The following is a 25,598-nucleotide window of genomic DNA, read 5'->3' on the forward strand; positions in this document are numbered from 1 at the left end:
CATCTCGATGATCTTGGTCTTCCGCCCAGTCTTCCTCTTCAAGGTGAATATGTACTGAGCCAGCACCACCCCCGCCACCAGGGCGCACACGCTGGCGCTCGCTACCGCGCCCACTCTCGCTACGGCCGCGCGGTCCATGGACTGGGCCCTCATGCGCGTCCTGGCAGGAAAAAAACAGGCGACTCCAGACGACTGTGAGTCTCGGAAGCGCGGGATCCCAGCGCACCAAGGACGAGCCCGCGCCGCGCCGCGCCGCCCCGCCCCGCCCCGCGCCGCGCAGCTCCGCCCCCACGAAGCCCCACCCACACGGATCCATGGGAGAGGCGGGACGCAGCGGGAAGGGTGTGGCCTGCGCCCGTAGCCCAGGCTGGAGGCGGGCCTGACGCAGAAAAGGGGTCCGGGGGACTGCTGCCAGGACCGGGCAGAGGGTTGCAGCGATTATCCCTCTCTGCTAATGAGGATTAGTCTCTGGTTCACTCCAGGCCCGCCCAGTAGAAATCTAATTCCAACCGCATCCGGCTCAGAAGTCGGTCTGCGCCTTCTCGCCTCAGCCGCTCTGGACTGCAGTCCCCAGAAGGCGGCGCGGCGCGGCGAGACCTGCGCAGTGGCGTCCGTTGTAAGTGCTGTGACAACGGGCTAAGATGGCTCGGAGTTAGGCTGGAGAGGGGAGGCGTTCCTTCCGCCGCAGTCGTCAGGTTTCTGCTGCGTCCAGTTCGCTGCCTCCGCCATCCTTTCCTCCTCTGTGTGAGCAGAAGGACTTGCAGTTGTTCTCGCCTGCCTAGTGTCTTCCAAGGGATAGATGCCGCTTCCTCTGCTGGGCTCTGGGGGTGACGGCGGGGGTGGGGGCCGCAGGGGAGCTTCTTGGGGGACTGGCTCCAGCTCTGTGGAGCGGATGGTGCTGCCTGGTGGGGCTCTCTGTCTGCCCGGGACGTGGGACAACTTTTAGCAAGAGGACGAGAGGAAATGGTTGGTGGGGGGGGGGAAATGGTTTCTTTCTATATTAATTAGTATGAATTAGCATATTAATTCTAGGTTATTTGGCTGCTCTACAAATTAAATTGTTGTAAGACACAGGCACACGAGAAAAACGATTTGTGGACGGAAAGGTGAAAGAACAAGCTCTAAAACTTTAAGAAATCATGGTTAGATTTATTATCGGCCACGTTTGAGGACTTGAGCCTGGGAACGCAGACTCAGTATGGACCGAGAACGTGTCCTCGAGGAAGTTAGCTGGGACTGTAACCTGAGGAAGACTGAGTTTTAATACCCAGAATATTTGATTATCAAATACTATATTATTCTGCCGTTTTGTCCCCCAAAGTACTTTTTTATGAATCCAGTTTTGCACCAAATAGCACTATGACTTAAATGTTGTCTGACGGTGGGGCCTAAGGTGGTCACAGTCTCATTTATATTTCTTTCGCAAGAAAAACATCTTTTTTCCATATATTACATATTATTTTGGATGGGTAGAGACTAAAGCCATGTTTCTATAATTTCAGGGTTTTAAACATTTTGTAGACAATAACATTCGTCTTGAATCTGTGTACAATCTAAAACAGAAATGAAGTTCCAAATGTTGTTTTTGCAATATGGCCCCTCAACTGCACATTGGAAGAAATGTGGGTACTCTTAAATATGAGTTATATTATATTGTAATATATATTATACATTTAATATATATAAAATATAATATATATTGTATAATATAAAAATGAATTATATTATATTGTAGGTCTGATTGTCATGAATATGAGATGTTAAAGCTGTGGGAGTATAGTCAATTAGACTACAGCCTCTGGGAGTAAATCTCCAGGAGGAAAGGGGGTCCATTTGTTTTTGTTAAGTGTAAACTTTGTGTTTCTAAATCTAAGAGGGTTGGCCATGTTTGGAGACAGTCTCCGCTTCTATGTGAATTAGCATATTAATTAATCTTGTTGAAAGAGATGGAAGATCTGGATATGGTTTGGCTCTGTCCCCACCCAGATCTCATCCTGAATTGTACTCCTGTAATTCCCATGTGTTGTGGGAGGGACCTGGTGGGAGATAACTGAAACATTGGGGTAGTTTCTCCCATACTGATTTTGTGGTAGTGAGTAAGTCTCACAAGATCTGATGGTTTTATCAGGGATTTCCGCTTTTGCATCTTCCTCGTTCTTTCTTTGCCTGCTGCCATCCATGTAAGATGGGACCTGCTCCTCCTTGCCTTCCACCATGATTGTGAGGCTTCCCCAGCCGCAAGTGGAACTCTAAGTCCAATTAAACCTCTTTCTTTCGTAAATTGCCCAGTCTAGGGTGTGTTTTATCAGCAACATGAAAACAGACTAATACAGATCTCTAGAAGGAGAGCTACAAAATACTGATGAAAGAAATCGGGCCAGGTGAGGTGGCTTGTGCCTGTAATCTCAGTACTTTGGAAGGCTAAGTTGGGGGGATTGCTTGAGGTCACAAGTTTGAGACCAGTCTGGGCCACATATCAAGACCCTATTGTGGGTGACCCCCCATAGAGGCATCGAGGAATGAGAGCTAAATTCACATGGAACCATAGTAGGGCCGAAATAGCCACAGCAATACTGAACAAAAGGAGTAAAGCTAAAGGCAGCACATTTTGACTTTAAATTATACAAAACCATAGTAAACAACACAGCATGGTACTAGTATAAAAGCAGATATGACATACAGATCAGTGGAACAAAATAGAGAAACTAGAAACAATGCCCCTTATCTATAACAAACTGATGTTTGACAAAATGTACACTGGCAAAAGGGCACCCTATGCAATAAATGGTGCGAAGAGAATTTTAGAGCCATATGCAAAAGAATGAACCTGGACTCCTGTCTCTCATATACAAAAATTAGCTAAGATAGATTTAAGACTTAAATGTAAGACCCGAAACTATAAAAATCCTAGAAGAAACCCTGGGAAAAACTCTTCTGGACATTTGCCTAGGCAAATGGTTTATGACTAGGTCCTCAAAAGGAAACATCAAAAATGAAAAACAGAAGTTGGCAAATGGGACTTCATTAAGCTAAAAAGCTTCTACATGACAAAACACATAATCAACAGACTAAACATACAACTTATAGAATGGAAGAAAATATTTGCAAAGAATGCATGTGACAAAGGGTGACTGTTCAGAATCTACAAGAAACTCAAACTGGTCAACAAGAAAAAACTACCATAAAAAGTGACCATACTGCCCTTCTCATGAAGAACATGAACAAACATTTTTCAAAAGAAGACATGCAGATGACCAACAAGCATATGAAAAAATGCTCTATGTCACTGATGGTCAGAGAAATGCAAATCAAAACCAGTGTGTTACCATTTCACACCAGTCAGAATGGCTTCTATTAAAAAGTCAAAACATAACATGCTGGTGAGGCTCTGGGGAAAAGAGAATGTCTAAACACTATTGGTGGGAATGTAAATTAGTTCAGCCATTGTGTAAAGCAGTTTGGACATTTCTCAATGTAAAACAGAACTACAAGTCAACCCAGCAATCTCATTACTGGGTATATATTCAAAAGAAAATAAATTTTTCTACCAAAAAGACACACACATTTGCATGTTCATCAGAGCACTATTCACAAGAGCAAAGATGTGGAATCAACCTAGGTGTCCATCAACAATGAGTTGGTTAAGGAAAATGTGGTACATGGACACCGTGGAATACTACATAGCCATAAAAAAGGACAGAATCATGTCATTTGCAGCAACACTGATGCAGCTGGAGGCCATTATCCTGAGCAAATGCATGCAGGAACAGAATAGACCAACCAGATCTAGAACTGGGAAGGACTTTCTGGATATTCCTTTCTAAATGGGAACCTAGATAGTATAGTATATTATTTCCAACGGTATAATGTAGCTGAAAAGAAAGTATCATAAGCTATAGGAGCATTAGGTTGCTTCCAAGGAATTGACATTAGAATGCCAATGTCATTTTGATATTGAAAAACAAGGGTCTATTCCATATTTATGTTCATCAAATTAGTTATTTCCAAATGTATGGGGAGGGTATTGAATAAAGGAAGGTGTTTTGTGGGGAGCAGAAATGTGCAAACCTACCCCAAAGTCCACAGAAGCTGGGAGGCTGAAGAAAGAGGCTGACAAATCCAGTTTTGAATTAAGAAGGAGCATTTAATAGGCACTTACTAACAGGAGCCATGTCTGTGTCTTCAGTGGCAGTAAGACAAGATGGTGGATGCCTATTATCATGACCCCTAAGACCCAAGGCTTATATACTAGTGGGAAGGGGTGGTTTAGAAACAATGTGTAGGACAATTGAATATGATAATATCAGGGTTTTTTGACTTCAAGGCAGGATTTATAGTACTTGCTCTTACACAATGAACCATAGATAAACTGGAAATCTTAGAGGCCTTCTCAGAACAGAGGATGTTAGAAGCCAACATGGTGGATTAACTTTGTTTTTTTTTTTTTTTTTTTTGAGATGGAGTCTCACTTTGTCACCCAGGCTAGAGTGCAATGGAGAGATCTTGGCTCACTGCAGCCTCCACCTCCCAGGTTCAAACAATTCTGCCTTAGCCTCCCAAGTAGCTGGGATTACAGGTGTGCGTCATCTTGCCCAGCTAATTTTTTGTATTTTGTTGGTAAAGACGGGGTTTCACCAAGCTGGCCAGGCTTGTCTCGAACCTCTGACCTTTTGATCCATCTTTGGCCTCCCAAAGTTCTGGGATTACAGGCAGGAGCCACTGTGCCCAGCTGGATTAGCTTTTAAGGTGGAGTTACTTTGTCCTCCACAGAGGGGGTGTCATTCAACATTTAGACAGTATAAGAGAAAAGCATGAGAGTAGAAGGCATATACAGAAGAAATTGTTGTTTTATTTTTTTGTGTGATGGGGTCTTGCGATGTGGCCCAGACTGGTCTTAAACTTCCAGGCTCAAATGATCCTCCCAAGTATCTGGGATTACAGATACACACCCCGTGTCCAGCTGTATAAGAAATGTATTGTATGGGACTGGTCTGGTATCTTGGGATGTGCTGTATACCCTGTTGTTGTCTTCTTCTTGTCTTTGGAGGAGTCAGGGGTCTTTGAAAATTTTAACTGAAGATCTCCAGAGGGCTCAGAAGTCCATTTAGGAGTTGGGGCTTTTTTAAAACGAGAAATGTGAACCCAAGAATCAAATCCTTCACGTTTAGCTGGACAACGATTAGTAAACAGTATCTAATAAGGTCCTTTCCAGTGAGGCTGATGTCTTTTCCAATAAATGTAGTCACCCAATTAAAGGTCATGACATTTGGTGTCTTCATCTCCCAATAGTGTGCTGTGAAATAAATAAGAAACTGTTCTCTGTATCTTGGCTGCTCCAGCTCCAGCCATGGCTCAAAGGGGCCCAGGTACAGGCTGATGCTTCAGAGGGTATAAGCTGTAAGTCTTTGCAGCTTCCATATGGTGTTCAGCCTGTGGATGCTCACAGTGCAAGAGTTGAGTTTTGGGAGCTTCTGCCTAGATTTCAGAGGATATATGGAAAAGCCTGGATGTCCAGGCATAAGCCTGCTGCAGGGGTGGAGCCATCATGGAGAACCTCTGCTAGGGCAGTGTGGAGGGGAAATGTGGGGTTAGAGCCCTTACACAGAGCCCTCACTGGGGCACTGCCTAGTGGAACTGTCAGAAGAGAGTCACCATCCTCCAGACCCTGCAATGGTAAGGCTGCCAACAGCTTGCATTGTGCACCTGGAAGAACTACAGACACTCAATGGCAGGCCGCAAGAGCAGCTATAGGGGCTGAACCCTGCAAAGTCACAAAGGTGGAGCTGTCCAAGGCTTTGGGAGCCCAGCCTTTGCACCAGCATGCCCTGAATGTGAGACATCGAGTTAAAGGAGTTTATTTTGGAGCTTTGAGATTTAATGACTGCCCTGCTGGGGTTTGGACTTGCATGGGGCCTAGAGCCCCTTTCTTTCGGCCAATTTTCCCCTTTTGGAATGATAGTATTTACCCAGTGCCTGTACCCCCAGTGTATCTGGGTAGTAACTAATATGTTTTTGATTTTGCAGGCTCATAAATAGAAAGGACTTGCCTTATCTCAGACTAGACTTTGGACTTCTGAGAAAATGCTGGAATGAGTTACAACTTTAAAAAGGATTATTTTATTTCGCAATGTGGGAAGGACATGAGATTTGGAGGGGCAGGTTTGGATCCTTGTCCCCACCAAATCTCATGTGGAATTGTAATCCTCAGTGTTGTAGGTGGGGCCTGGTGGGAGATGATCGGTCATGGGGCAGAGTTCTCATGAATACTCTGGCACCGTCCCCTTGGTGCTGTTCTTGTGGTAGTGAGTGAGTGAGTCATTGTGAGATCTGGTTGTTTAAAGGAATGTAGCATGTCCCCCGCCCCCTCCCCCGCTCCTTCTCTGGTCATGTGAAGTGCTGCTCCCACTTTGCCTTACGCCATGATTGTAAGTTTCCTGAGGCCTCCCCAGAAGCAGAAGCTTCCATGTTTCGTGTACAGCCTGAAGAATCCTGAGCCAATTAAACCTCTTTTCTTTATAAATACCCAGTCTCAGTATTTCTTTATAATAGTCTGAGAATGGACTAATGCAGACTTTTTTTTATAATTTGCACTGTGGATCTTTTGCTTGGGAATGTTTTGACCCAGTGGAAGAATATGCAAATCATAACTAACATGAATTTATTTCCCTGGACAGGAGAGAACTGAACAAAATGTATTTGCCAAATATCAAAGGGTCCAGGAGAAGGAGAAGTGCCTCTGCAGCTCACAAAGGGGCTGGATTATGTTTGGGCCAATTTGGATATTTGGCATAAACCTATGAGCTATTGTGGGTGAAGGTTTTCAGTAGTAGTGTTATTCTCATGCATTTTTTTAGGTCCCCGGTGTATAAGCTCATGGATGTGTTATAACTTAGGACATTGAGATTCTATAGGCAAATGGGTTTCTCATTGAGTCCACACCGTAGGTTGCAGGTGGTGGTGGTGGAGGGGGATGTTTGCTTTTGTTAACCATGTTTCTTTTTTCTTTCCCTCCCTCCCTCCTTCCCATCCTTCCTTCTTTTTCTTTCTTCCTTTCTGCTCCTCCCTTTCTCCTTTCCTCTCTCCCCTCCTTCCTTCCTTCCATCCATCCATCCATCCATCCATCCATCCATCCATTTTTCTTTCTGTCTTTCTTTCCCCTCGTCTCACTTTTTTCTTTCATTCTTTCTTTTTTTGAGACATGGTATCATTTCTGTCTACCAGGCTGGAGTACAATGCCATAATCATGGCTAACTGCAGCCACAACCTCCTGGGCCCAATCAATCCTCATGCCTCAGCCTCCTCAGTAACTGGGGACTGCAGGTGCCTGCCAACATGCCTAGCTAATTTTTGTATTTTTTTTTTTTTTTTGTAGAGACAGGGTTTTACCATGTTGCCCAGACTGGTCTTGAACTCCTGGGTTCAATTGATTCTTCTGCAGCCCCCCAAAGTGTTGGGAGTACACACATGAACCAGCACATCCAGCCTGCTAACCATATTTCTTTTTCCTTTTCTGAGCATCTTGGCATTCCCTTTTAATTGAGCTCCATTTAAGCATGGCTACTTCTGTAATTTCATCTCATACTGTAATAGGGCAGCTGTCTTTGCACCACATCAGTAAAAAGGCTGCTTCCCTTACTCTCCAGAGACTCAGTTTTTGAATGTCTAGGGATCTTACTAATAGCCTAATTTATTTTTGTAATTGAATGGTTTTGTAAGTGTAGAGACCTGAGAGCCATGCTTAGTAGGATATCTAGAGGAAGTCAAATATGCTTGTTGTTTCCGTAACATTCTGAAGTTGTGAGCTACACTGAAAGCATCGTGGTTGTCAGTATAAATTTTAGCTGTCCGTTCTTTGGCCAGTTGACAGGTTCTAGTGAGTGCTATTAATTCAGCCAGCTGAGCTGATACCATCCTACGGAAAGCCTTTTTGTAATGTCCACAAGGGACACAACAGCATAGCCTGCACATTTTCCAATATTTATCGTGTAGATATGATCTATCACCAAATAACATTCTTATTCTCTAGTTTTTTTTTTTCCAAATCTTGTCTGGGCATCAATAGCTATACTGTTAGTGATATGCAATCACAGGGCACCTCATCAGTCACTTTAGGCAGCAGGAAAGTGAGATTAAGAGCATTATGATGAAGATCGTAGTATGTGAGGGAGAGAGTAAAAGTATCTCATAAGATACCAGCGGGCCAGACACGGCCATGTGAGAAAAGTTAGGAATCTAGCTATGACGGTAGCCAGCTAATCTCAAAATCCCCTAAGTTATCTTTTAGTTTTTGGAGTAAGGAATGTAAGAATGCCGGTTAGTCTGTCTAGATTTATATGTAGCCCTTCCTTAGAAATAAAACGTCTTAAGTATTTCACTTCTGTTAGGGAGAATTGAAGTTTGTTCTTAGGGACTTTTTTTTTGCTAGTTGTTCCAATAAATATAGACAGTGCCTTTTTCATTTCTTTGAGTTGGAAGAGCAGAACAAGAGGTCATCCACATACTGGAGCAGAGCAGAATTTCCTTCAAAATTTTGGTTATAACCAAATAAGTTGATTTGGTTAAATCAACTTATAATATTTGTGAAAAGTAGGTTGGGCTTTCCTTGTAACCCTGGGGCATGACTGTCCAGGTGTATAGGCAGCGGTCCCAAGTCAAGGCAAACAGGTATTGACTATCAGGATCTACTGGTATACTGAAAAAGGCATTACATAAGTCAAATACAGTAAAACATTTACTGTTTATAGGTATAGTAGACAAGAGGCTATGAGGGTTTGGAAATACTGGATGTCAGGGTGTGGGCCACACCCCCCCATGGGCACCCAGGAAGGAGAACTGTCCAGACCCCAGGCACAAATAGTGCCTGAAGAATATCTTAGTTTATAGTGTTATTCAACTGTTTCCTTTATATAATCCTGCATATACAATCATATATTAGTTTATAGAATTAGTGCTTGAGGTATAACATACTAACTTAATATGAGTATAATCATATTAATACTTATATCTACTTAGTTCTATATAATCTTTCTATATAATCATATAGGTATTGTAGTCAGAGCTGTGTTGACACATTTACTGATGATTTATATAATCCTTCTATATAACCATATAGTGGTTTGTAGTAGGAGGAATGCCTAGAGCAGTCACAGAACAGAAGCAGTACATGGGAAAACAGCCAGACCAGGATGAGAACCAAAGACCCAGGTGGTGGCGTCCCTGCCTGAAAGGACATACACTGTATGGCAGGCTTGGAGTAAGTGCCTCTCCTCCTGATAAAGTATTTGTAGCACCTTGCATCCAGCTCCTGTGGAAAGTCAGCCTCAGGCCTGAGATCCTGGAAGTAACTGAGGGAGAAGAACCCCTCTGGTGTGACCAGTCACAGCGGCTGTACACCCTGTCAGTCTTTTCTCACTTCTGTGCTAGCTCAGATCATCCCCCATAAATATCTTTAGAGAAGAGCACAAGTCTGTCAGCTCCCACTTCACTGCCTTACAGTATCCTTCTATTAGAAATCCTTCGAAGTCTCCAGCCCTCAGATAAGAAGTGTTGTGCACAACACCCATTGCACACAGCCCACCTCCTTGCCTTGGTGACCTACTGAGGGTGTACCCCTTTTCTGTACACGACCCTCTGCTACTGCGCACGGCACGGCCCCCTGCTGCGCATGGCCCACCTCTCTGCCCAGGTGACCTAATGGGGTGGCCCCCTCACTTGTAGCTCATGTGATTATGTTTACCCTATTACTAAGCCTATAGATGATGACCTCACGCATGACCCTGCCCCTTGCTTGTACCTAATAATACAGATGCTCTGGGGCATTTGGGGTTCATAGCTGATCTTTACTCACAGGTGGTGTGGCTCCCTAAGTCCAGATGCTCTTCACCAGTTCTTCAGTGTCCTGTCTCTTTACTTCTCAGATCCTGCACCTCAACACAGCATAAGGGACACCCAACGACCCTGTGGGACCACCACGGCCCTATACACGGGACAAAAATATTGTTAATGACCTGTAAATTTGGCATAGATTTCCATTTTTTCCCGTTAGGTTTTTGTACTGGGATGATGGGCATATTATAAGCGCAGATGCAAGGAGCGATGATCAAGGAATGCCTTAATTAACATCTTTATGCCTATTATGGATTCCTGTTTTAATGGGGATTCTTTAACAGCAGGAATTGGCTTATTTGGATCTAAAAATCTATGTATTTTTACTGGTACAGCCATCACACTTTTCCCTGTGTTCATAGATGCATAGGGCCACAGATAACCAGGAATGAAGTCTAACAGATCATGGAGCTCTTCCTTTGCTTTGGTACCTAGTAATTGAACCTGAGTAATCATTTGACTGAAAATTTTTATGGTATCCATTTCGGCTGATTCATTCTCATTTTGGAGAACATGTTTTCCTGTTTTTGAAAAAAGGATATGGTCATTATAAAGCTCTAAGAAATCTCTCCTTATAAGATATACTGATATAGAAAGCACCAGAAGGAAGGAATGGTGTCTATCTAAATTCCCTAGCTGAAAAGTTAAAAGTCCTGATCTATTTACAGTCATAGGTTGGTTAGGTATCCTATCCATCTGAAGTGGTTGGTTACTACAAGGAATAGGGCCCTCTAGGAGGGTAGGGTTGAGAACAGAAAGTCTGGCTTCCATCTTGACTAAAGCCTCAGTTTGTTTTTTGTTCATAAATACATTTACGTCCCCCAGAGTGTAACTTAGGAGGAAAGGAAAAGCCGTCTTTATTTTCGCAGGGCCTCCCTATTCTTCCTTTCCATTTTCTCTGTTTGCTTTTATACCCATTTCAGCTTTCTACAGTGTTTTAAAAGATGTCTTGGCTTTTTATAATAATAACAGATGTTCTTAGATGTTTTTGAAACGTCTTTCAAAATGGCTTTGTTTAAACTTAGCATCTTGGCCAGTAAGTTGCTGGAATTGTAAATTTATAGTTTCAGTGGCATTGTTATCCTTTCTCTGTTGTATCACCCCGGCCGGCTTATCAAGAAGGACAAGCTCAGAAATACGTGCTGAGTCCCAATTTATTTGATGTAACTTGACTACTTTGGCCAATTGTTTGTCTAATCCATTATTAAGCGTGAATTTAGTAAGGGATCATTGTGATGCTCTCTTAGACTGGTGATATGGTTTGGCTCTATGTCCCCACCCAAATCTCATTTCTAATTGCAATCCCCATGTGTTGATGGAGGGACCTGGTGGGAGGTGTTTGGATCATGGGGTGATTTCCACCATGGTATTCTTGTGATAGTGAAGGAGATCTCATGAGCTGATTGTTTTTACAGTGTTTCATGGTTCCCCCTTTGCTCTCACTCTCTCCTACTGCTGTGTAAGATGTGCCTTGCTTCCCCTTTGCCTTCCATCATCATTGTAAATTTCCCGAGGTCTCCCAGCCATGCAGAACTGTGAGTCAATTAAACCTGTTTTTTTTTTAAATAAATTACTCAGTCTCAAGTGTTTCTTTATAACAGTGTGAAAATGGACTAATACAACTGGTCTCATTTATTCCAGAGTATTGTTTAAACATCTTTTAAAATCTTTTGAAATAGTCTAATAGAGTCTCATTTGATCCTTGTCTACATTGTTGCACCTTAGACCAATCAGTGTTCTTTGGGAAATATCTGGGGAGTTACCTGTGTTAGACAATCTGCCAGTTCTCAGGCTTCTGCTCAGTCTTCCGCCTTTTGTTGATAGGAATTACTGTGTTCTTCAAAACAACCTTTGAAATCCTTTCTCTACCTCTCCTTTTAGATATTAACATATGAACTAGTTGACATAAATATGAATATACTGGCTTATCAGTCTTTTTTTTTTGAGACACACACACACACACACACACACACACACACACACACCCCACTCTGTCACCCAGGCTGGAATGCAGTGGTGTGATTATGACTTCCTGCAGTCTTGACGTCCTAGGCACAAGCAGTCCTCCCACATCAGTTTCCTGAGTAGCTGGAACCACAAAACCACACCTGGATAATTATTTTTATTTTTACTTTTTGTAGATACGGGGTCCCACTATGTTGCACAGGCTGATCTCAAACTCCAGGGCTCAAACAATCCTCCCTCCTCTGGCTCCCAAAGTGCCTGGATTATAAGCTGAGCCACCACACCCAGCCAGGTTTTTACTTCCAAACTCAGTTCCTTAGCAAAGCCTATAGGATCTTGGGTAGGATCAGGAAATTTGTAAACACCCTGAGTTCTGCTTTGGTCCAGGTGTAAGTGGTGTAAACCGCTGAAGGATTCTTCCTTGGATTCAGCTTTTCTTTGGAGGGTGCTGCTAAAACTTCCATAGATGGTGGAAGAGGAAGTCGAGGTAGGTCTGGACAGGGCAGTTCTGAGAGCAGAGGGGTGGAAAGGCTCTGGGGGACAGAGGGAGTAGGAATGCTAGTAGAAGAGGATAAACAGTAGGCAATTCAGACTTTTTAAAACTGAGAAACAGTTTCCAGAATCTTGTGATTTATCTCCCATATGGAAACAATTTTGTCATTTCCTATTTTAGAGGCTTCTAGATGCCACTGAAAGTAGCTCTCCCACTCTTTTTCTTTAATCTCTGAGCCAGCTCTCTCCAATTGTGCATGTTAATCCAGTGATTCAAAAATTCACAAGATGAAGTGCCATAATTTTGTCATAAATTCAGCTGGTGTTTCAAGGGGTGATAAGCACTTCAAAGATTTCAATCTTAGACATCTAATTTCCCATGTTACTTCCCATCCCCATCCATCTGCACCAGGCTAAGAATGTATAGGGTCAAAAATGTGTTGTTTTAGAGACTTACCCCTCAGGCTTGCACTCTGAGTGGATTTCTCTTGCTTACACGTCTCAGGAAAGCTCGCTGCTGAAAGAGGGAGCTGCTCCTAATGCTATATGACTACTCTTCATAAGTGTTTCCTGGAGGAGCTAGACTATTTTAAGCTACTCAAGAGAATGAAGCAGGAGGATTGCTTGAGTCCAGGAGTTTGAGGCTGCAGTGAGCTATAATTGTGTCACTGAACTGCAGCCTGGACAACAGAGCAAGATCCAAGCTCTTAAAAAAATTAAAAAAAATTGTGAAATGTGATACACAAAATGGCATTACTCTGGTTCAGAGCCCTAAAATGGAGTTGGAAGGTCATACTAAGAAAGCCTGCATGACCTGCAACCTTACAAAAAGAAAAAAACACCATAACCACCAGCAATTTGCCTTGCCTCAAATCTTTGAATTGGGCCAAACCGCTGCTTTCCAGGACCATAGCATCCTGGAAAACAACTGAATTCCCCCAGCACTGCAGCTCCTAAACGGCAACGACCAATGAACTGTGGGGTTTGTATACTAAGCCAGCCATTTCCATCAATGATCAGTCTTTCAAAACAACTTGTATAATCACCTTCAGTGTCCTTTAAAAAAATTCCTACTTTACTTCAGTTCTTTGGAATACAATTTGGCTGCTAACTTAATCTGTTTCTCCTAAGTCTGGAATTCCCAAGACGCCAAAAACATCTTGTCTTACTGCTTTGCAGTCTGGTATTTCTCATCTTCTTGGTTGACAGAATCCAAGGGTATATTGTCATGGGTGAGCGATGGTCTTTGAGGAATCATCATGAGGAATGGTGATTCTTTTTTTTGAGATGTAGTCTCACTCTATTGCCCAGGCTTGAGTGGAGTGCAGTGGCGCCAGGTCGGCTCACTGCAATCTCCGTCTCCCGGGATCAAGTAATTGTCCTGCCTTAGCCTCTAGAGTAGCTGGTATTACAGGTGCCTGCCACCACACCCAGCTAATTTTTGTATTTTTAGTAGCGATGAGGTTTCACTATGTTGGCCAGGCTGGCTTCAAACTCTTGGACTCAAGTGATCCGCCCACCTCCGCCTCCCAGAGTGCTGAAATTACAGGTGTGTGTGAGCCACTGTGCCCAAATGAGGAATGGTGATTTTGAAGAATCAACCATCTTTGACAATGGTTGAACTGATTTACGTTTCCATCAACAGTTTATAAGCATTCCTTTTTCTCCACATCTTGCCAGCATCTGTTATTTTTTGACTTTTTAATAATGGCCATTCTGACTGGTGTGAGATGGTATCTCATATGGTTTCGATTTGCGTTTCTCTAATGATTAGTGATAGTGAGCTTTTTTTCATGGGTGAAACCCTGTCTGTACTAAAAATACAAAAATTAGCCGGGCATGGTGGTGCACGTCTGTCGTCCCAGCTGCTTGGGAGGCTGAGGCAGGAGAATTGCTTGAACGGGGAGATTGTGCCACTGCACTCCAGCCTGGTGACAGAACGAGACTCCATCTGGAAAAAAAAAAAGAGGCTAAAAGAAGTGTTGGATTTATTTTCATTAATTTTAAGGGAAGTTAAAAATATATAAGTTGTTTGGTTTAATAAAACCTCTTTTGCCTCTTTTTTTCTTTAAATGGGTTTCCAATGTTTACTTTCCAGTTAGACCATAAATGATGAGTCTTATCTCAGCATCAGCATCTTAGTAACAGTAGATTTTAAGCAGGTAGAAAAAAGGAGGAAAACAGAGAGCTTTAGGGGACTCTACTTAACTCCGTTGTGCAGGTTAACAATTTGAGTGCTGAATTTTTCTTGTTGTAGTTTATCTATTAGTTTAAAACATGTATGAAGTGGGCCATAATATGTCACCAATTGGAGTTTTAATGAGAACGACAGAATCAGGGGTTAGGATATTAGAAATTGTGTTTTCCCTTTTAGGGCTGGGTTTTTGAATTGAACAGAAAAAGAGAAAAAGAAATGAAAGAATGGAGAGGAAAAGGTTAAGCTTTACAGGAGGATTTGTGAGCCTTCTGGCCACTGCACAGTGTGGGGCCAGCACCCCTAGCACCCTCATGTATTTTCTGCTAAGGAGAGCCTTAGCATCCCAGATTTACATGATATGAGACGATTTCTCTTCCACTCTGTAAGTCACCAGTTAAGATTAGCCAGAGCAGAGAGCCCCTTAGCTCAAGGCTATGAAGGGTTGGGATTCTGTCCCTGGGCCCTTCAGCTCTCAGGGTAGTCCTGTTTCCAGTGGCTGAGGTTGTGGCAAGAGGGGGCAAGCTGGGCGGGGCCTTTTCCCATTTATTTTACTGGGGCACATCCTGCCTCAGTCTCCCAAAGTGCTAGGATTACAGGCATGAGGCCCCCAAATTGATTCTTAAAAAGAAAACCCTGAGGTTTGAACCCCAGTACCTAGAGAAAATGGTAATATCCACAGAAAATAGTTACTGTGAGAAGACAGGTTGTTTTTCTTCAGTGTGTGGTTGTGGGTGGGAGGAGGAGCATAAATACAATGGGTGAGCTTGACAGACTGGAGCAGAGCACCCACACCACGTATCCGGAAAGCATACAGTCTTTTAAAATTTATTTTTATTTAGCTCTGAACATTACTGCTGAGAAGGCACATGGTCTTATCAAGTAGCAGGAACTTGCTTGCATGGTCACCAGTGATGCCCACCCACTGTGTCCTATAGACAGATAAGAGGCACAGAAATAAAATGGTACCAACTGATGGATATTTATTCTATTTGGTAATTCTGCCCAGAGAATCGTCCTGGAGACTAGATGAAAAGTCATGTTAAGTTTGGAAGCCTTTGCACCCCTGCAGCAGGGTGAGTTTCTGGGGATGAGACTCTGAGATGGAGATTGTGTGCAGGACATTTCACATTGGTGCTCTGGGGAATAACATCTCAGAGTGGGCAAAGGGAATGTGAATTGGGCTCTGGGGCAGTCACAACAAAGGCCTCAGCCACTCCCACTTAGGGCTTCCTAGCTGTGATAATTTGGCAGAATTGTCTTTTTTGGGGACAATGAGCCATATATATTTTTTTATTTTTTGAGATAGAGTCTCACTCTGTCACCCAGGCTGGAGTGCAGTGGCATGACCTTGGCTCACTGCAACCTCCACCTCCTGAGTTCAAGCGATTCTTCTGCCTCAGCCTCCCGAGTAGCTGGCACTATAGGCACACACCACCATGCCCGGCTAAGTTTTGCATTTTTAGTAGAGACGGGGTTTCACCATATTGGCCAGGCTGGTCTCGAACTCCTGACCTTGTGATCCACCTGCCTCAGCCTCCCAAAGTGCTGGGATTACAGGCATGAGCCACCACACCCTGCCTCTCTCTCTCTTTAAAAGCAGTCCTGTCTTGGCCTAGCATGGTGGCTCATGCCTGTAATCCCAGCACTTTGGGAGGCCAAGGAGGGTGAGAGAGAGGTTGAAATTGTGACCATATGCAACACAGGGCCACTTTGTAACAAGCCTACTAGAGGTAAGTCACCCACCCACGAGATAGTAGCACTAAGCCACTTGTTAGTTAGGACAGAGCCCTCATGCCATAGTCATTTCTTTAAGGCACCCCTCTTAATATTTTTGCACTGGGAATTAAGCTTCCAACACATTGGAATAATTGACACAACATCTTTCGTGTTGTATGAGAATGCTTTTATCATGAATGGGATTGAGGACCCTAGCCAGTTCCTGGAAGAAGAGGACTGGCTCTACCTGGGTGGGAAATACTGAGCATATGACAGAGGACAGATGGCCTGTGTTCTGCATGCTGAGCAAGGCTGAATCCACTGGACTTACAGTTTTCAGAAATAACAAGTCCTGGCCATCCCATTCTTGAGCAATTGTGTTCTTGAGGTTGTATTCCAAGGCCAACGACAGTAGCATTGACTGATGAGTTGAAGAAGGGTCAGTCTGGGCCTGGCTTGGCTGTACCTTAAAGGGGAGGGAATCTAAACCCCAGGAAAAGTGGCAGAAAATGGGAGTGAGTTTCTGGGACACTAATTGAGTACCTAAAGCAGCAAGAGACCAGTGCAAGCCATGGAGGGACACCCTTGCCTATGAGCAAGATCCAGCTTCACTTTGGCTCAGCAAATGATAGAATTCCTCTCCTCTAGCTGCAGGCACACCTTGGCCTTCTCAGATGCCTCTACTGTGGCCTAGTCTTGGCTACAAGAGCATGAGTGGGCTGTAGTTAGGCAACAGGAAGAGGAGGAAAGGGAGGGATGGATTTTGGGATGTGGATATCTGACCCAGTATGGAAATACCCACATATTCCTAAACTTGTTCTGAGTCACTCTGTGAAAATTGTGCGGCTCTGGCAGCAGAAAGCACGTGAAGCAGAATGCAGCCACATCAGGGTTTTCATTGTTGTAAGGACTCCCTAGCCCCCAAATAAACATATCATGTCAGGTAAATGTAAACACACACTTCTGATCTGGCAGTAAAGCGAAATATACTCGATACATAAAAACAGTGGCCCACCCTACATTCATGAATTCAGCAAACTGAAGATAGAAAATATTCAAAAAAAAAAAATAAATGGATGGTTCTGTCTCTATGGAACATGCACAGACTCTCTTTCTTGCCATTATTCCCTAAACAATACATTATAACAAGTATTTAAATTGTATTAGGTATTATAAGTACTCTACGGATGAATTAAAGTATATGGGAAGGTGTGTATCGGCAATAGGCAAATGGCATGCCATTTAATGTAAGGGACTTGGGCATCTATGGATTTTGGTATCTGTGAGGGATTGAGGGAGTTGGTCCTGGATCCAACCCTCCTCAGATACTGACCACTGTAAGGGTCACGCTTCTCAGTTTAAAACTTAACTATCTGTGAGTGAATGTGGATAGCATTTGTGTAAGAAAAACCTTGTACCTGCTTGTGATATATAAAATATTCCCAAGGAACTAGTACTGCTGGTAGACATTGGGGAAGGTAACTGTAGTAGAAGGAAAAGGAGAGTTTTCGTGATGAGATCTTACGTACCTTTTACATTTGTATTATGTATTGTTTACACTTACGTATTATTCATAAATAATTACATTCCATTTAAAAAATAAATACTGAACTTTTATTATTCTCAACAACAGAGAAGACTCAAGCCTGACATCCACGGGAACTGAGTCCACACTGTGGAGGGCACAAGCTGTGGCAGGAACTGGAAGATCCCTCAGAGATTCCCTCAGTCCTGCCACCCTGTGGAGGACATTTCAAAGGAATCGCAAATGCATGTGACCAGCAGGGAGGACACCACCAGACACTTTCCTGCCTAAAATCAGCCACTGTCTAGAGCTAGCACCTGGAAGGAGACACTCCCTGTCCTGGGGTCACGTCTTCACTGGAAGGCGGGCGGGAGCTCACTCTGTGACTCACATGTCCTCTGGTCCTTTCTCTGACTGCATCTTCCTCTGTTCCTTGGCCAGTGTTTGAGAAGAGAATGTTGAACAAGCCATGTTCTTGTCACTCTGAGTCAGAACTCTCATTTGACTTGGAAGATTTGTGCTTCCGTTTTTTCTTCTTTTTCTTTTCCTTCTTCCTTTTCTTATGCTTTTCTTTCCTCTTCTTTTTCTTGTGTTTCTCTTTACCTTCAGAGGAAGTAGAGCTGCTCCCATCCTCATCCGAGGTAGAATCCTCCAGCAACTGTTTTAACTGCTGTATCCTAAACATTCAAGATTGATCAAAGAACAGTGAGTTTTAGCTTTAACTTAAAAGTTTCTTAAATATGTCATTCAAAAGCCTCATGGGGGGGTGGTCATGAATAACCACGTCACAAAGACAGTACTTATTTTTATTTCTACCTGTTTGCTCCATTCTTATCCACTTGAATGCCTACTTTACATGACTGTAACCAGTGTACAAGCCATTTTGTGTTCTTTTCATTGTCCGAAATATTTCTGCATGTTTCCACAGTACTTACAACTGTAACTTCTAATAGCTGCATACGTACTAAGCCATTCCCCTACCGCTCAGTTTCTAAATCTACGTCTTTAACAGTTACAATTTGATGCCACCAATTTGAAAAAACAAACCCTCCAATTTTTTCCACCTCTCTCTAATCATGTCTAATTTTTTTTTTTTGAGACAGGGTCTTGCTCTGTCACCTCGGATGGAGTGCAGTGGTGCAATCATGGCTCACTGCAGCCTAAACCTACTGGGGTCAAGCAGATCCTCCCACCTCATCCTCCCCAGTAGCTGGAGCTACAGGTGTGTGCTGCCATACCTGGCTAATTTCTGTGTTTATATTTTTTTGTAAAGATGGGGTTTTGCCATGTGGCCCAGACTGGTCTCAAACTCCTGGACTTCACCAATCCGCTGGCCTTGGCCTCCCCAAGTATGAGGATTTACAGGTGTGAGGCACTGAGGCTGGCCTAAGTATAGTTTTTAACAAAAGCTCAGATCCCGCAAGACACTGGAGGAGATAAACTGAATCACATGAAAGGAGCCACTGTGCTGTACAAGCAGACAGCACAGCATGGGCTGCCAATGTTACTGCAGAGCCAGAGGACGAGAGCAAGCCCGCAGCTTTCAGCTGACGACGGAGGAGGAGGAGGGGGGAGGGGGGAGGAGGGAGGAGGGAGGAGGGAGGAGGGAGGAGGAGGAGGAGGGGGAGGGGGAGGGGGAGGGGGAGGGGGAGGGGGAGGGGGAGGGGGAGGGGGAGGGGGAGGAGGAGGAGGAGGAGGAGGAGGAGGAGGAGGAGGAGGAGGAGGAGGAGGATGCTCATTCCCCAACACTGGTCTTTCCAGCCATAACTCCTCACTCTACACGTTTTCACAACTGAAGTACCATGTTTACTACACCATTCTGCTAACACTAGAATGGCTTTCTCCAACTTTATACAATTTTAAAACTTTAAGAGGATTTTGTTACCATCGGGACGACCTCACCTTACATCCTTTTCATGTCGCTTATTGTCTCGTATGATGTCGTACATGGGATCTTCATGTGCCTTAAGGGTCAGAGAAGGTTAAGGTTCGGTCAGGCTTCATGGACCCCAAGTTAAATACAATGAAATCCTTACATTATGGAATCCAGTTTAATGTTTTTTTTACTGTTTGATGTATCTGCATGTTCAACATGTTCTCATCCTTTTAAGGGTCACATCACTGAAAACTCATTAAGGCTAAAAAAAGGATTTTCCAATGAGAAAATACAGGAAATGGCTACTTTCACAGACCGCCTTTGGGGTAGCCCTGCTCTGCAGGAGTGATCACAGAGCTGTAACACTGCCACCTCAAAAACAAACAAACGGAAAACAGGAACTGACCATCAGCTAAAGAAGAAACATGGACACTTTACTCTTACAATTGAGATATGTACTCTTTGAAGACTGGGAAATTAAATCCCTGATTTTAGTTATGAAACATGGCTTTTTACATAGTAAGTTTCAAAAGAGGGGGCTAAACAGATAACAATGTCTGCTTCAGAAAAAAATCACTGTTCCAAGTTATAAGCAAGGAACATGTTAGTAAGAATTAATTCGTCAGACAAATGTAGTTTAATAAGCATGTCGTTAACGGCATATACTTTGGCCAAAAGGCTTCTGGGAACGTACTTTACGTGAACATTCGCCTCACTGGTGACTTGCTGTGTCACTGCTTTTCGCCGTCTCTGATAAATGTGAGTTGACACGGGGGCTTTACTTACCACTCTGAACTGCTCTAACTTCTGGTTGCCTTTGATGAAGAAAGGGCATTCTTTGTCCCCAGTTCGGTGACCATACCGTTTACAGCGCCAGCCTAAAAACAAACAGAAAAGTATTTCTGTGAGATAATGCAGCTTCACCTACTCAGGATAAAGAACCAGTGGAATATATTCAAATTTTTCTTCACTAAACTCCAATTCTAAAACAAAATATAATCATGTGCAAGCCATGTAAGGTCCCAGAAAACAGAGGTAAACTAATTGCTTCCCCAAGCATCCTTTAGTCTTTAGAAGTAATATTCTATCAGCAAGTATTTATTTAGGAAACAATCCAATGGAAAATTACTTCAAAAGATATATTTTTTTTTCTGAGATGGAGTCCTGTTCTGTCGCCCATGCTGGAGTGCAGTGGTGCAATCTCAGCTCACTGCAATCTCTGCCTCCTGGGTTCAAGCAGTTCTCCTGTCTCAGCCTCCTGGGTAGCTGGGATTACAGGTGCGCACCACCATGCCTGGAGAATTTTTGTATTTTTACTAGAGACGGGGTTTTGCCATGTTGTCCAGGCTGGTCTTGAACTCCTGACTTAAGGTGTTCCGCCCGCCTTGGCCTCCCAAAGTGCTGGGATTACAGGCGTGAGCCACCATGCCCATCCCAAAAGATGAATTTTTAAAAGAGTGTCTCAGTACATTTTTCAGAGTAAATGTTTTCATAAAGTATCTCTGTTTCTCATTTACTAATTTAGACACTAGAATAGCTTCTTTCTCAGGATAAGTCAACCTCTGTTCAAATCTCTTAGTTTTAAGTAAACAAAATCACAGGTTCTCTTAAAATATTAACATTGGCTGGCAGGCACAGTGGCTCATGCCTGTAACCCAAGCACTCTGAGAGGCAGAGGCAGGTGGATCACTTGAGGCCAGGATTTCAAGACTAGCCTGGGCAACACGGTGAAACCCCATCTCTACAAAAGTACAAAAGAAAAAAATTAGCTGAGCCTGGTGGTGCACACCTGCAGTCCCAGCTACCCCGGAGGCTGAGGTGCGATCACCTGATTCTGGGAGGTTGAGGCTGCAGCAAGCCGTGATCGTATCACTGTACTACAGCCCGGGTGACAGAGTGAGACCCTGTTTCCCTGACCCTGGTAGAGAGGGTTGTTTAATTTGTGGAAAAGGTAAAACAGAAGACATCTGGCCAGAGACCAGGGAGACATCAGGTAGGTCTGAAGGAAGCTGCTGCAGTAGCCACAAAGGATCACAGGAATGAATGAAGAGCAGATGGACACATGTCCAGACTCCCCCGCTCAGCTCCCAGAACACTCACAGCACGGCTGTGAAAATACAACCCACCCAAAGAAGAAAAACTGACAGGTACTGAACTCAGATGTTTCAGGGCAAGCTGTCTTTGCTTTTAACAAATGATCAAGGCAATGAAGCATTCCCTTCAAAATCCTCAAGGAAACTGATTTTTAAATTAGAATTCAATATCCTGGTAAAGTTAAGAATCTGTCAAAGACGATTCTAGAAAAGTAAAGGTCTTGACATCTCTATCATCTCTAAACTTATTTTGAAGGTAACTGCCATAGGATTTGTTGTACCCTAAGGAGAGAATACAATAATAAAGAAGACTGAAGACACAGGACAATGAGTGACCTAACACAGGAGAGAGGCTACGGGAACCTGCAGGAAGATGGTGTCTTAGTCAGCTTGGGCAGACGTAACAGATGCTGTGTTCTGGGTGGCCTAAAGAACAGAAACTGATTTTCTCATTCATTCTGTAGGCTGGAAATCTGAGATCAGGGTCCCAGCAAGATGGGCCTATGGTGAGAGCTTCCTTCCTGGCTTAAGATGACAGCCCTCTTTCTTTGTCTTCACATGGCACGAGGGTGGGGGATGGGGTGGATGCTTCCTCATCTGGAAGATGGAGAACATGCCTTGGCTGTAACAGGGCTGTGGTGAGAACAAGCTAAATAAAAGCAGAACTGCAGCCTGGAAGCCGCGTGCATCAGGGAAACTCTCCCACACTCACACTGCATAACTTTGACTTCTTTCCCCAGTGGCATCCAAAGTCCTTTCGTCGGTGCGTGAGCCAGAAATTCCCTGGCATGTTCATTGCCTGGTACATCTGGTATGCAGTCTTCGGGCTTAGCCTCATCTTCCTAAACAAAGGGAACAGGTGTAAACAGCAAGGCAAGAGTGCTGGGATTCTCTCCCACTGCCCGTAGAGCCATCCTCGCCTGGCTTTTTCCTGGGCTGCCGGTGCCAACATCCCCTTAATTCCCCCTCAGAACTAGAAAGAAAGACAAGTTACACCTGATTGAAAAAACAAGAAACAAATGTACCAAAAGAACTGTAATAAAAACAATATAGCTGTTCTTAGAGAAAAGTTACTGGTGAAGCAGAAAAATGTCCTTATATAGCAGTGACTGGTGAGCTCCAAATTTTGATGTAAATTGGATTCTGAGATTAAAAGAAAAAGTTTCACCACCTCAAAATGTATAATTAAAGTTAAGCCAGGCTTCCTGGAGTAATAGAAATGGCCTGTTATGCTGGAATAGCTCATTATACCCTGAAGGCCCTGTCAGTTTCAGAGTCGCACACATGCTGTATCTCCGATACGCATTTTTACCACTCACTAACTACATTTACAATTCACGAGTTTTTAAACGGTTGGATTTTTTTTCAAGTTTCTATGAATATTAAATTTGCAATAGACAAATGTTCTTAAAGAATCTTTCCTCATTGAGAGCTGTGAGACAGCAAGTTTTCTCGGCCATGGCCTGCCACTCTAAGCCTCCCTCGTGCACACACACCCTGGTACTGTGGCCAGGGAGCTGCAGAAGGGAGGCCTGCACTGGGGAGCTGGACTGGCTGAGCTGTCGGGTCTCAGAGTTTACTGCTCTCTGAGCTGCTCATATTCAAGAAACCAGCGCAGGATGGACCGAGGGGCAGAGCCGGGTGAGGCTGACAGGAAAAGGAGGCAGTGGAGCTTAGAGATGCCGTCACCAGCAAGAGAGAAGGGGCACGGCCAAGGAGCCCACGTGGGTCTGCACCGGTTCTTCAGGGAAGGGAAACACGGCTGAGGAAATTTCCACAAAGGCAGAGGCTTGTGACAAAACTAAAAATTATGACCCCTCAGGCATCCACAGAAAAGAAACAGGCTTTTGGTAAAAGGAGATTTAAACGTTTTGCAACCATTTTTCGTAACACGTTACTAAGTCCACAAGTATGTCTAGTGGAATAACCAAGAGTACAAACTTCACACCAACCTTGATGAGCCCAGGAGGAGGTTTTTCATAACTGGAAAACAGAAAACAAAACCATTAACCATGTTAATGTAAACATAACACATCACGTTACTGCAAAAAGGGGGCTGTGGCATTTTGAACCACAGATTTTAGCAAGAGTACGCTTTTACCACTGGTTTGCAGACAAGCAATCACCTGGGAAGAGCAAAACGCTTCTCCCTGTGCTCAGCGGCACCCACCTGGGACTGACCAGGCCTTCCTTATTTCCATCCAGGGACTGAACCCAGAGGAGACCCAGAATGCCCGAGCATGTAAGTCTGCAGATAGGACAGGTAGTGAGATGGGAAAGAAATTCTGAAGGTGAGGTGTCTGTGCACCCAAACAGCAACTCCTGGGCTCCTAAAGTGATTTGTACCTCCTCCCAAAAGAGTAATATGCAAATAATTTTAGCTCAGATTTGCCCTTGCCTCTAAACCTTTCGGGAAGTATTTTTTTTTTTTTTTGCGACAGGGTCTTGTTGTGTTGCCTAGGCTGGTCTCAAACCCCTGGCCTTATGCAATCCTCCCACCTCAGTCTCCTGAGTAGCTGGGAATACAGTTGTGCACCATGCCACCATGCCACCTGGCTCTCTCATTTTAATACCTCGGAATGGCTGCAACATATATAAACACTTAATGATTTAATGTTTTCTTCATCCGAAGGTTCCTCTTCTGCATAGTTTAAGGGACCCTTTAGAAGACAATGAATATTGGAAAAGGGAGTCAAGAATAGCCTAAGGGAAAAGTGAAATAATTTTCATTCGGCTGGGTGCAGTGGCTCGTGCCTGTAATCCCAGCACTTTGGGAGGCTGAGGCAGGCAGATCACTTGAGGTCAGGAGCTCAACACTAGCCTGGCCAACATGGTGAAACCCCATCTCTACTAAAAACACTAAAATTAGCTGGGCATGGTGGCAGGCACCTGTAATCCCAGCTACTCAGGAGGCCGAGAAAGGAGAATCGTTTGAACCTGGGAGGTAGAAGTTGCATTGCAGTGAGCTGAGATCACACCACTGCACTTCAGCCTGGGAGACAGAGTGAGACTACATCTGAAAAAAAAAAAAAAGGATTTCATTCTCCCATTCTATGAGATGTGGGAGAAAACAACTTGATGGACAATGGATTAGAAATACCACTAATCCCAGATCTGTTCCCTGAAGATTAAATAGTAAACATATGTATTAACAGGATTAACTTGGTAAGTGTGGTACAGTGCTTTCCCAAAGTAGATGCTTACAATATTTCTAAAAGCTGTGGCATGACATAGGCCTAACTTAGCAAAAACAATGGAAATCTCAACTTATGAAGATGGTACAGTTTAACTATAGCCATTCATTAGAAACATTAATGCTATACCTTATGCATACAGACTAGAAGGAGCTTGACAGTAAAGTCTATAAATCAAAAAATCCAATAAATAAATCCTTTTGAGCCACAAACATTATACAAAAAACAACTTATGGCCAATCAAACTGAGATCCAAATTCTGAAAAAAAACGTAACTGTTCTTGCCAGGACGAAAAGGAGTGTGATGCAACTGCACATTTGGAAATATATTCTTAGCAACGGGATTCCCAACTTCCATTTTCCAAGTGGTTCCACAAGTTTCAAGCTGTTTCCTGGCTGAACAATTTCTTAGTAGTATACTCAAAAAGATATTTCTCAAAGTATTACTTAACTACTAAACACAGATTAGAAAACTGAAGTATGTTTATGTGCGGTTTAGATTCTGCACTGTGACAGTTAAGAGGTATGCATTCATCTTTGCAGTCACTGTCACCCAAGCTGGAGTGCAGTGGCGCAATCATAGCTTACTGCAGCCTCGAGCTCCAGTGGGCAATCCTTCTGTCTTGGCCTCCCAAGGTACTGGGATTGCACACAC

The 25,598-nt window shown here is 43.7% G+C and overlaps 2 protein-coding genes and 1 long non-coding RNA gene across 7 annotated transcripts in view; 1 reads left to right on the forward strand and 2 right to left on the reverse strand.

Annotated features, from left to right (window-relative positions):
- Nucleotides 1-571, reverse strand: part of NT5C3A (5'-nucleotidase, cytosolic IIIA) — a 44,420-nt gene extending 43,849 nt beyond the window's left edge. For 2 of the 4 annotated variants that reach the window (XM_009002013.5, XM_002751314.6), the window contains exon 1: nucleotides 1-259. In XM_009002013.5, the coding sequence (XP_009000261.1) occupies nucleotides 1-153 (153 nt within the window). In that variant the 5' untranslated portion in view covers nucleotides 154-259. The other 2 variants (XM_054236975.2, XM_009002012.5) reach the window with 2 other exon arrangements.
- On the forward strand, nucleotides 345-20,415 carry LOC128928374 (uncharacterized). The gene is made up of 4 exons (XR_008473272.2): nucleotides 345-616; nucleotides 17,889-18,485; nucleotides 18,884-19,002; nucleotides 19,892-20,415. It is a non-coding gene; the product is annotated as an uncharacterized LOC128928374 (long non-coding RNA).
- Nucleotides 17,847-25,598, reverse strand: part of RP9 (RP9 pre-mRNA splicing factor) — a 14,417-nt gene continuing 6,665 nt past the window's right edge. The window contains exons 2-6 of one of the 2 annotated variants that reach the window (XM_035253131.3): nucleotides 23,702-23,732; nucleotides 22,462-22,591; nucleotides 20,443-20,534; nucleotides 19,683-19,744; nucleotides 17,847-18,457 (exon numbers count right to left, since the gene is read on the reverse strand). In XM_035253131.3, coding sequence (XP_035109022.1) covers nucleotides 18,259-18,457; nucleotides 19,683-19,744; nucleotides 20,443-20,534; nucleotides 22,462-22,591; nucleotides 23,702-23,732 — 514 coding nt within the window. In that variant the 3' untranslated portion in view covers nucleotides 17,847-18,258. The remainder of the gene's footprint in view (nucleotides 18,458-19,682; nucleotides 19,745-20,442; nucleotides 20,535-22,461; nucleotides 22,592-23,701; nucleotides 23,733-25,598) is intronic. The other variant, XM_009002015.5, reaches the window with a different exon arrangement.

This window comes from Callithrix jacchus, chromosome 11, assembly GCF_049354715.1.
Source record: "Callithrix jacchus isolate 240 chromosome 11, calJac240_pri, whole genome shotgun sequence".
NCBI lineage: Eukaryota > Metazoa > Chordata > Mammalia > Primates > Cebidae > Callithrix > Callithrix jacchus.